This window comes from Nuphar pumila, chromosome 11 (assembly GCF_984573655.1).
Source record: "Nuphar pumila chromosome 11, dmNupPumi1.hap1.1, whole genome shotgun sequence".
In the NCBI taxonomy this organism is placed as follows: domain Eukaryota; kingdom Viridiplantae; phylum Streptophyta; class Magnoliopsida; order Nymphaeales; family Nymphaeaceae; genus Nuphar; species Nuphar pumila.
The window spans coordinates 9,709,347-9,721,681 of record NC_143259.1 but is presented as its reverse complement, the minus strand read 5'-3'; the positions used below and the strand labels follow the sequence as shown (position 1 = coordinate 9,721,681).

Here is a 12,335-nt window from a genome sequence, read left to right as displayed (position 1 = left end):
GTTACATTTTTAACAATTATAGCCCTTAGAGAGATAGTTAAGAGAGTAACTGATGAGGTGACCTCCCAACGTCTCTCTTATGGCTACATCCATACAGGGTGGACATCCTAACTTCAGAGCTTTATATTGTTAGCGCAATGATCGTAGGTATGGCAGGTGCAGTTTCTTGGAGTTATAAAAAAAAAGAACTATGGTATTCTTGTATTAACAGGCTCATGAATAGTTAGCTACTTCTTTTGAAAATGGTATTGATTTGTTAGCTTATCTTTTTCAAAAGAAATTGTATTGGTGAGAGAGTATGAGTGATGTCCCATACTATATATCACTCTTCGCTTGTTCACTCTATCGGTCGTTTTGCTCCCTCAATTGTTATTTTCTTTATCAGTTGCCTTGCTCTCTTTTAGGCAAAAAAAGAATTAAACAAGAAAAGAATGAAAGAAGAAAACAACAATTACCTTGCTTGCTTTCTTTTGTTGTTCGGTCACTTTGCTCCCTAACTATATTGTTTGCTTTCTTTGTTGTTTATACCTAAAAAAGAGGATGTGATTGGCTTTGTGTGCTTTCTTTTTTAGGTATAGTGTTGTTAGTAATATAGCAGTGATGATGTCTACTCTTCTATTGGATTAGGCCATCAAATTTAAAGACTTAGAATCAGCTGCTTTGCTCCCTAACTTTTAGGTAGCTTTAAAATCGGTTCCTAACTTTTAGGTAACTGTAAAATTGATCGCTTTGCTCCCTAACTTTTAGGTAGCTTTAAAATCGGTTGCTTTGCTCCCTAATTTTTAGGTAGCTTTTTTACTTACTTTTAAGCAAGAAAAAAATACCTAAAAACAAAAAACCTCAAAGCAACCGTTTTTACTTACTTTTAATCTAGAAAACATTAACTTATATCATCACAAAAACTTCTTGTACTTGTTGACTCTAACAGGAGCGAGGTTGATATGTATATTTCTATCACACAGAAAGATTAAAGACAAGGTTCCAGCCGAGGAATAAATGTCAACATAATGCCTAGATTTATAGTCAATGAAAAAAGAACTTAATACAGATAACTAACCTAAGCTCAAATCCTCTTTCAAAGAGCTTTCGTCATAAGCTGACAAAGCTTGAAATTGGCTTAGCATAATAAACGTTCACGATAAGGGCAACGCTTACGTAAAAAATGCATATTGTGTTCATGCTACTCCTACTTGCTATCTTACTGAAAAGTCGTAAAACCTTAAGGCCTGACGCTAGCAAGCGGGCGATACTACTCCTTTTGCGTGCAAACTCAGCGTTTAACTCTATTGGTCATAGTTCTCTGCAATAATCTAATATTTAAATACAAAATTTTATATGACAAAAAAATCTAAAATCTAAAATAGATCTAAATGAATCCTACTGAATATGGTTCTCGTGCTCTTACATCAGGGGTTGAAGTGAAGGCTCTTCCACGACGACGAGAGTGAGGGAGAAAGAATTTGGGGGTGCCAATGAGTTGGGTTCACCATAAACCCTATAGAATCAGGGTTTGGTGATAAATAAAGACGTCTGATTAGAATCAACGACTCAAAGAATCTGATTAATAGATAGAACTGGGTGTGGGCTCAACCCGAGCTTCGATAAACGTTCATAATTTTTTACCAATATATGATCCAGGTCTGGTTTATGTAATCATAGTAAGACCGTATAATTTCTCTTATGGTGGTGAGTCTGATTAGACTCAAAACCGATATTTCACCGTGTTGGAACTGGATCCGACCTCTAGATCCCTCTAGAGAGAAATGAAGCGGGAGTAAGTGGTTCGATGTTCGAGGAAGACAGATGAAGCCTGGTGAGGAAAAATACCAACAAATGTAGGATGGAATGTCAGTGGGTCGGTAAAAGGTGGCGAGAGGGCAGGACGCCTATATAAATGATGGATATTTTGTTTTGTTTTTGTATTTCGTCACAAAGTTGAAAGCTTTTAGAGAGAGAGAAAGTGATGGGTACTCATTTATTTATTTGTTTTATTGATATTGTTTGTTATGTAATTCAGCCTGGGCTTGATTTAACCAGTCAGTGCCAGACCTGGAGCCGGTACTGCAACCTAATAACCAGGGTAGTAGGCCTCGTGAAGGCGCGAAGTGTTCGGTTCTACAATCTTCACTCTACGTGTTGCTACATACCTGTTCACATATGATACGTGTTCTTCTACGTGTCACGGCACCTTCGAAGCAGCAGACCTCTATAAGTAAGAACAGCTCAACAACGAACACCATCAATCTCCTCTCTTCCCATCGATCGAGTGTGGAAGTCTTCTTGGTTCTGAGCTGAAACGAAGAAAGGAGTACCAACAGAGACCCCAAAAAATGGCAACCGAGGTCGACCCTCTAGCAACGGTGGCGCCCCGGGCACCCGTCACGGCAGAAAGAAAAGTCAGGACCGACTTGGACGACTCCATCCCTAAGCCATGTATGGCAGATCCTTCTAACTTGGTCTAGACCTAGTTGTGGTTCTTCATTCTAAGTGTCTTGAGTTTGTTGAATGGATGCGGTTGATTTGTGCTTGTTTCCCTTTTGTTTATTATAGACGTGCCAAGAGCTCTGGTTGCGGTTGATACTGAGCACAAGACGGGGTCGCCTGGTCACCAGCATCACAACCTCAGCGTCCTTCAGCAGCACGTTGCCTTCTTTGACAGGGATGGAGACGGCGTCATTTACCCGTGGGAGACCTATGCAGGTTCTCTAATTTGTTGTTATTGTTTCTCTTTAGCCTTCTTTTTTCCTATGCTTTGATTCTTTCTGCAGTGTGGATGTGTTGGTTTGTGAGGTTTTGGAAATGATGTGTGTGAGTTGTTGGTTTCAGGGCTCAGAGCGGTAGGCTTCAACATCATCGCATCTCTTATAATGGCTATTGTCATAAACCTTGCCTTGAGCTACCAAACGCTGCCAGTACCTCTCTCACTCTCTCATAAACCAGTGATTCATGCATGCACGTCTTTATATGTGTAATAAACTCTGCTCTTTCGTAATGTGTTGCAGGGATGGTTTCCTTCTCCCTTCTTTCCGATATATATTCACAATATCCATAAAGCTAAGCATGGTAGTGACTCTGGAACTTATGATACGGAGGGAAGGTATGTTCCTCTATTTTACAGTGTTTGCATGATCACAACCATCAATGCTCACAAAATACCGTCTATACAAAACATGGAATCGCTCGACTTGAGGCCATACTGAGAGTGAGAGCCCCTAGCAAGTTCTTTTGTAGTCTATATTGGTTCTGGTTTCTTGCAGAATATTGAATTGCTAAAGCCTTTTAACGTATGGTATCTCTGCTCTATGTGCCTATGTACATGAAGGGTGCTGGTGGCCTCCAATGTCAACAGCATTGGTTGCTTATCAGTAGTTGGATTGTGATGGTAACAGCTAGAGTTGATGAAACGTCTGGAGGTTGCTGCCATTTTCTTGTTTCTAAGTGCATATCTATTATTGGTTGTGAAGATAACCAACCCAGAGAGATCTTTCAAGATGAGGATTGAGGGATGCAGAGCTACCAAATTACCACATTAACAATTGGGAAGGAGAAAGATATAGTGTGACACTAGGGCTAGGGACGCAGTTCGACTCGTGTTCGGCTTGTAAAGAGCTCGTTCGAACCCGTTAAATGGAATCGGCTCGAAAGCCGAACACGAACAGCGAGTATTTGGTTATAGACTCATTAGCCAGTAATGAAAATATTTTACATATATTTTGCATCATAGAGTGTATTTGGCATATGAACAACAGGTTTGGAGTTCGAATCCTATTGCTTACCGTTTTGAAACAGTGTATTTATTTTGTAAAACAAACAACAGGTTTGGAGTTCAAATCTTATTGCTCACAGCTTTGAAACATTTTATCTACTTTGTAAGACAAACAGTAATGAAAATATTTTACATATATTTTGCATCATAGAGTGTATTTGGCATATGAACAACAGGTTTGGAGTTCAAATCCTATTGCTCAAGCTTTGAAACATTGTATTTATTTTGTAAAACAAACAATAGGTACTTGTAACCAGATTGGGTACACTCGTTCCGACCCGGTGTCCTGAACCGATTACACCCAACCCTGCCCAATGTCTAGAACCGATTACACCGGACCTGAACCGATATTGGTTGACCCGTGGTTCAAAATTTAGACCCGTAGTAAAATTGGGTAGATTTTTGGGTATTGTAAATGAAGACCCGAACCCAAACATGATTATGTACCCGGACCAAATGGTTCTCCATATTTTAAAACCGAACCTGTACCAAGCCGGCTATATACCTGAACCGACCTGTACCTAAACCTGCTTCATACCCCGGTTCATGTAAAAGTTTTCAATTGATAAATATTATATATTCAATTAAATATTTGGATTAAGATGTTTTAATTAATATGCATTGCATTTTAGTAATCTAAAACTTTATTTCATTTTTTTATATGCTTCCTATTGCCGTTTTGTGATGGAAATTGTGGGATTGAAGTAAATTTCAGAATAATACTCAAGAACTTATTTTCTAATATGATATATCATTGGTTTTTTGGTTTTAGTATAAAATGTTTGGTGGGAGTGGATATATTCTTTTTATATTCACATTTTGGCATTATTTAAAATAGATATCAAGCTTTTATTTTGATAGCATATAATCTTCTTAATAAACAAATGATTTCATTAATTTAAATATTTTTTATTGGTGGGTAATTAGGTCTACCATACTGATCACATCAAGACTTGAGAGCTAAAACCCAAACCGTTGATATCCCAAACGGCTAACCTATATAGGTCAAAATTTTCATCCATTACTAGGCTCAAACCCGACCCAAATCAAAATGGGTCTACTAAAGACCCGACCTGATGTATACCAGAACCCTTGAACCCTTTTAACCCATACGGGTCCACAGCTCCTAACTGCACCTTAACCCGAATTAGATTTAGATTGGGTCGAGTTTGGGTCTTACTTTTAAACCTGATTCAGAATCGGGTCTGATAACACTCTAACCGAACTCAGCCTGGTTTACACCCCTAGTTACTTGGATTCTTCATGATCTCATGCTTGTCTTGGCTCACCATAAGAATGGGCCAAGCTTGAACACACTCTGTTTGTTCGGCTCGTTTACCAGCCCTGTGGACACTTCAACAGGAACAGGCACAAGGCTCAGTTACAGGGTCCCTATGTGCTCTCTGGCCGGTCTCATTCTCTCAAAAGTATTCATTTGGTCTGCAGGTATGTTCCAGCACATTTTGAGAACATCTTTAGTAAATATGCCCGTACAAAACCAGATGCTCTGACGTTCTCAGATCTGTGGGCGATGACTGAAGGAAATCGCATCGCCGTGGACCCATTTGGCTGGTAATTTCCTTCACCCCATTGCATACATACTTCTATCATCCTGATCATGGTAATCGGCTTCACTTTTTTTTGCAACTCATTGTTGCAGTATGAAACAACCTTTTTCATCCATTTGATCTTGCCTTCTGCACATTTCTTTGCCTGCTTCTAATTGGTGTTATATTGATTGTAATGTACCAACAAATACTTAGGATCTCAAGCAAACTGGAATGGACAGTACTTTACATTCTGGCAAGGGACCAACAAGGATTTCTACCCAAGGAAGCAATAAGAGCATCTTTTGATGGCAGTTTATTCGAGTACCTGTCCAAACAACAATCTTATGAGAAAACAGCCTAGTAGAACACGGAGAGATGCAGCTTTAGGTGGTCAGAATATGTTGTTGTGGATTGTTGTGATAGACTAGACCATGTTCCATGTCGAGTGTTTGGCATGTTTATGTAAATACGAGAAACTCATGTTCTTCTAAGTTGCATGTTTATGTAAATATGAGGAACTGATGTTCTTCTAAGTTGAACTGTCTTAGTTGGCATAAACCTCTGTTTTTCAGTTGAGTGCTTCTTCATAATCTCGTCCAACCTTGTATGATTTGACATTATTGGTTCCTTCAGATTTCTTTGTTTATTTCTTCTTCCGAGACCTAGGACTCGTTGAATATGGATTAACTGAGGGTGTTCTGTGATTCCTTTTGTGTCAAAACTGAAACCGGTTCTGTTCTGAGTTTGAGAGAGAGAGAGTTTAATCAAAACACAAATTGGAGCATAATGACAGATCTTGATCTATGCTGGGAGCATTTTCTTATTTATGTAGGAAGCTAGTTTAGAGAGAGAGAGAGAGAGAGAGCGAGAGAGAGAGAGAGTAATCAAAACATAAATTGGAGCACAATGATGCATGACATCTTGGTCTTTATAGGGGGAACATTTTCTTATTTATGTAGGAAGCTAGTTTCTGATAGGATGGTATCTTGATTCACAGCACGTAATACATCGAGTTTGGTAGCCTGAAGGTCCTCAGGCCAGTGGGGAATCCTAGGATGCTGCTCCACTGAGCCCCAACAACACCCCAGATGCGGTAGCCTTCTGCTATAATTTCCTTCCTTTGTTCAGTCTTGTATTTCTGTACTGTAATACCAACATCTTCAAGTTCCCTGGAAACATGCACAGCGATCATAGATGTCAATGATTACCATGAAGAGAGCCATAGCTATAGATCTCAACACATCAGGGAGAGATTGAAATCATGGTGTTCTGTTTTGAACGCTTGTAGCCACTTGAATGTGATGGTGATTAGAATTTAGTTATTTGTAAGCTGCACATGAGGGTTGGTTCCATACCTTAAGATGAGGCTTGTCCATCCTGTGTAGCCGACGGTCAGTAGGTTGTCAGCCGTTGCATCCCTCAAGTACTCGTTTCTAGATGACACAATGAAGATTTTCAATCCTATGCTTTTGATATGATTATACAGAGAGAGGGAGTGCTCTAGAGCTGGAGCTTTGCGACTTTTCATCCACTTCTCTAGCAATGTAGTATTCAGTGTCTCACCCCTGCCACACAGACGTTACATTTCCTAAAACATATACAAGTATCCAACTTTTAAGAAGACAGAAAAAGCACTTTGCGGTGTTCAAAAGAAATAATGCTCTGTTGGTGTTCTTGTCAAATGCAATGCTGAAGAACTATAGATCTGCTGTAACAAAGAGTTGGAAGCTACCAATAGAAAGATCCTATCAGAGCTATTGGTGATCTTACAAAAATCAGGAGGTATGTTCTATCAAGAAATGTCATCAAACTGCATTTTGGAAAGGTTGGGGAATTACCCAAATTGATGCTTCTTGTAGTAAGGCACTGTTGACAGGAGAGTGTCATCAATGTCAAATACCCAAGCATCTTTACCATCCCCACCCAACACAAAGTTGTTGGTGAGATAGAGGGTGACCTGCTCTGTTGCCCTTTCAACATCAACCTTGTATTGGGTAGAGGTCATGTACTTCCCAATGTACTCAATACATTCCTGAGGAACAACTTCAAACTCCCTGATGTTGTGCAGCTCAACATTGATCCTCCAACTCTCACAGTAGTTCTTCAAACTGATATTGGGATCAACCTTTTTGTTGACGTGCAAAGGATCAACCCTTTTGTTGTGCAAAATATTCCAATCCCCAATCCCCATTTCCACAAGCATGCTAAAAATCAACAGGGACAATACCAGATCTGGATGTTTCACCATTTTTTCTCCAACTTCACCGAGAGAGAGAGATGGGAGGCAGGCTCTGATGCTTTGAAGCAATGGGATAATATGACAAAATATGTACGTTTACTACACATGGTGGATCGTGTCTTAATAATTTGAAGGAGCTGCCTTTCACATGTTGGTACAGTAGGAGCTAGGCTGGCAAATTCTAGATATGTTTTTTAATAATTATATCTCAGTGCATGGATGTCTTGACTTTTGATATGAAAGGAAATGGCTGAACTGAGATAATATCTATTCAAAATATACTGAGTCTTTAAGTCTAAAGTCTGGCTGTTTAACAAGCCATTATGTTCATCTTGAAGAAGAAAGTTTTGGTATTACTAGGGAAGTTGTTGGGTGTATTGGCTGGCATGATAAATTCCCAGTACATGGCCCCAGTGGGGCAGTGGAGAAGGTGGGAGTGTCAGACATGCTGCGGGTTTCGTTGATGCAATCAAATGATTGGGGGTTGCATTAAAGACCTTCAAACAAATGAAGTAATTGTTTCTTTTATTTTATACATTCCAAATCAGACTTTAACGAAGTTTGCGTTGTATCTTAGATGGGTATTCTGTGTGAGCCCATTTATCAATTCTCAGAATCAAGTCATATTGAGCCTTGGATTCGAGTCTTGTAGTTTTTATGCCCTAACTTGACTTTCAAGTAAAGATCTCATACATACATCTGTTCTTTTAACGTCATTTTATAAAATTAAAACTGAACTTAACCCATCCATACCGCTCGCTGAATTTTTAAAAACCTAAGTTTTATGCCAGATTTTTGCATTTGCCTTCTTTAATGCGAAACACAGTCATTATTTAAAACCAGTTTTGTCATTTTCCTTATTACTAACTATCCTTTCTTTTTCTTTGCAGCAGCAGTTTTTTCTCTTCCTTTCTTTTCTTTTTCTTTTTTTTGGTGGGGGGGGGGGGGGGGTGGGAAGAGGAGGGTGATAATTCAAGGGAAAACCCCCATCACCGATCTCACATTGGCTGAAAAAACCTTGAGATCCCCTTTGTCCTCCGACTTTAACAAGTTGCCTTTATCAGATGATTTTTTAATTATTTTTGCTGTTTTTTTTTAAAGGCAAGCTAGGGTTAGGCAGACTCCCACCAGTTATACAACAACCATACCATTGGGATTTGAACTTGCATCATCCCAACACAACGTGACGTGCTCTAACTGCTCCTACCAGACAAGTGGAGGCCCCGTTGGTAACTATTTTTGCTGTTTCACTTTTCAAAGTTGGCCAAGTTTTAAACGCTTCCTACGCACCATTCTGTGTCAAGTAGGGAGTATTGTCCCCTGGATCCTCTGGTTTCTAATGAATTGATTAATGAATCCTGCGACACAAGTAGGGAAGACCAATTTACAACCAAAGGGGTTAATGAAATCTCTATAAAGGAAGCCTGATATTAGAGCCAAAAGCAATACTCTTTGGTGTGCCAGATTCATTTGGTTTCCGAAACATCATCCTCGGGCTGCATTGACTCATCGGTTTGCAATTGAAGATGGTCTCCCAACTCATGATTGCCTTATGTCTGAACTATAAGAGTGGACAGGCGGAAGCGGTGACTGTAAGATTGAAGGGTGTGGGCTGTTATACTGTAGATCGTGGTTATAAATCACAAATCACAACCTTTGGTCCTTTGATGCATTCTGTATTTTTAGATTTTTCTGTGTAGAGAGTTGGTCTCTAAAGTTATACATTGTATCCATCAAAGGGTGCGCTCAAAGGAGAAATGCCCCTTCAATCTCTTAGAACATGTTAATGTGTATTTTCTGTAATGACTTATTGTTGTTTAATTTATGTTAGTTAACAGTTAGATATTGTTAATTGTTACAAAAACACATGGCCAGCAGTTTGGGGCCCTCCCAATGGCTGTCTACGAATACATTATCCTACATCTCTTACTTGACCATAAGGGGCCATTAGTGTTTCAAGCTTATTCATTTAGTAAGACTTAGCATCAAAACACATTCTTGAGTTATATATTATTCACACAATCTATTGTAGACTTGTATACTCATGAATTAAACATATTTGAGTATCATTTGACTCACATGTCAGTGATTATGTTGCTTGAAGAAACATAACTAAGTGCTATTTCATTTTTCATAAGTATATCATAAACATATTGGTATTTGACCTCAACATCCTTACTTTTAAAGCTATCGGTTCTTGTATGAATTAAATGAATAACAACTTTGTTATAACAATACATTTGAATTGGATCCTCAAAATATTTATTTTTAAACCATTTAGAAAGTGATTTATCCAAACACTAAAGGTGACTGTCATATTACAGGCCATATATTTAGCTTCTTGAGTATGTTGTGCCATACACCCTTACTTCTTATATGACCATGCAAATGCTCACCGCCTAAAGTAAATACATAACCAGAGGTGAATTTTGCTTCATCTTTATCACCAACAAAATTTAAATCTGAATAACTCACAAAGCCTTAGCTTATCTGCTTGATAGCACAACTTGAGTTTTTTAGTTCTCTTTAGATAACTAATTTTTTTTTACAGCTTCTTAATGAGGAACTTCAGCTCTTGTATCTACTTATTAGATACACAACAAAACTTAGATCATGTCTAGTGCAAAGCATTGCATACATCAGGCTTCCAATTGCCTGAGCATAAGGAACATCTAACAGTTTTTGTCTATTTTTTTGGATAATCATTTTTGCTTAGTTTTAAGCCTTTAATTATAAAAGTACCCTTTGCCCTGGTACTTTTCATTTTAAATATCTTTAGAATATAATCAAAATATTTTTCTTGACTTAGACACAACAACCTCTGTTTTCTATCTTTTTGGATTTTGATTTCAAGGATATATCAGGCTTCACACATATATATCCTTCATTTCAATTCAAATTGAGAACTCAATTAAGACTTAGTCTCATTTATCATGTTTATATTATTTTCTATTATTAGTATATTATCAACATAGATGGACAAACTAGTAAACTTACTCTCACTTTTCTTGGCATATACATAATAGTTCAAATTATTTGCCTCATAACTCAAGTTGGTTATGACCTTATGAAAAGTCAAGTAGCATTGCTTAGGTGACTCTTTAAGCTCATAAAAGGATTTATTCAACTTGTATATTTTATCTTCTTGACATTTAATTTTAAAGTATTCTGGTTGTTGCATAAATATGGTTTCTTTTAATTTATCATTCAAAAAAATTGTTTTCGTATCTGTTTGATGTAGGTTAAGATCAAAATAAGCCACCGATGTCAAAATAATGTGAATAGAGGCCAATTTTTCACAGGAGAATAAGTCTCTTCATAATTTATATCCTCACGTGAGAATAACCTTTTACAACTAATTTTGTCTTGAACTTATCTTGAGTTTCTTTTTTAGAACCCACTTACTATCAATTGCCTTGCAACCTTTAGGGAAAGTAGTTAGTTCTCAAACGTTATTCATTTCTATGGAATCAAACTCATATTTTATTGCTTCTATTCAATGTTTAGATTCATTAGAAACAATTATATCATTAAAACTTAGATTATCAAGAGTTTCATCTAAATCCATTTTCATCCAAATCCATGGAGTAACATAATTTTTCACTCAAAAAATGTAGTAGTCAATAAGATAAAAGAGAGGAGTTCTGGACAATTTCTGCTTAATTTTTTATTGTGAATATTGTTAATCATCCACAATTTATTTAATATGCTCACTCTTGATTAGGTGTCATAGAATCATCTATGATATCAAGAGGGACACCATCATCCTCATGATCAAAGTCACATGTACTTTCTAAGAATTATAGTTTTTTACTTTCTATAAATCCTTTTTCAGGATTAATATCTAACATGTCTCTCATCTGACTAAGAATCAACACATATGCAGGCGACCCCCAAACTTAAATTTAGCTTTCTGTCAGTCTAAAACTCTATAGGTGTAAGCTCTACAACCTTAGAAGGAACCCTATTGAGAATGTTTATGGCAATGCTTATAGCTTCTCTCTAAAACTTCTTAAAAAGATTTGTGCCAACATAGATCTTGTCATATTCATTAGAGTTTTATTCCTTCTCTCTACTATATAATTTTATTATGGTGTACAACACATAGTTGCATGAGGAGTTATATTATTATTTCTGCAGTAGGATTTAAACTCATCAAATTTATATTCACCACCTCTATCAAATCTGATTATTTAGATCTTTCTTCCTAATAACCCCTTCAACTTCATGTTTATATACCTTAAACATTTTTAGAGCTTCAGATTTTTTAAAAATTAGGTAGATATATTCATACCTTGAATAGTCATCTATGATTGTGATAAAATATGATTTTCTTTCATGTGTTTCTATTGTTAAAGGCTTATATATATCAATATACACCATAACAAGCAGTTTAAATGCCTTGATACCCTTAGAAAAAGGTTTCTTAAGCATTTTTCATATATGCATGGTTCACATTTCTCAAAATCTATATTTTTTAGAGAAAGTAGTAACTCCACGCTAATTACTATTTTTATTTTATTTATGTTTGCATGCCCTGACCTTAAATACCATAAATATGCATCCACAACCATTGCATAATCAGTATAACTAGAAATAGTCATTGCATTATTCTTTAAAGGAGTTACATCAAGGCGAAATAGTCCATGGTCTAGATCATAGTAACCCTTGAGCTTCACCTTTCCACATTTTCTAATTGTGAACTTATCACCACGAAAACATACTTTGAAGTTCTTTTTGACAAAGTCTAGTACAGATAATAGATTCTTTCTCATAGAAA

At 37.1% G+C, this 12,335-nt stretch overlaps 2 protein-coding genes across 2 annotated transcripts; one reads left to right on the top strand and one right to left on the bottom strand.

Moving 5' to 3' along the window:
• The first annotated feature begins 2,330 nt into the window (after positions 1 to 2,330).
• Positions 2,331 to 5,677, top strand: LOC149821887 (peroxygenase-like). The gene is made up of 6 exons (XM_089980188.1): positions 2,331 to 2,433; positions 2,551 to 2,700; positions 2,827 to 2,912; positions 3,003 to 3,097; positions 5,213 to 5,338; positions 5,530 to 5,677. Exons 1-6 carry the CDS (start codon positions 2,331 to 2,333, stop codon positions 5,675 to 5,677), a joined length of 708 nt encoding a protein of 235 aa, XP_089836314.1.
• A 415-nt stretch (positions 5,678 to 6,092) lies between these two features.
• Positions 6,093 to 7,588, bottom strand: LOC149821886 (acid phosphatase 1-like). The gene is made up of 3 exons (XM_089980456.1): positions 7,155 to 7,588; positions 6,672 to 6,881; positions 6,093 to 6,485 (listed from the first exon to the last, which is right to left on the bottom strand). Exons 1-3 carry the CDS (start codon positions 7,562 to 7,564, stop codon positions 6,308 to 6,310), a joined length of 798 nt encoding a protein of 265 aa, XP_089836582.1. The 5' UTR covers positions 7,565 to 7,588; the 3' UTR covers positions 6,093 to 6,307.
• Positions 7,589 to 12,335: the final 4,747 nt, after the last annotated feature.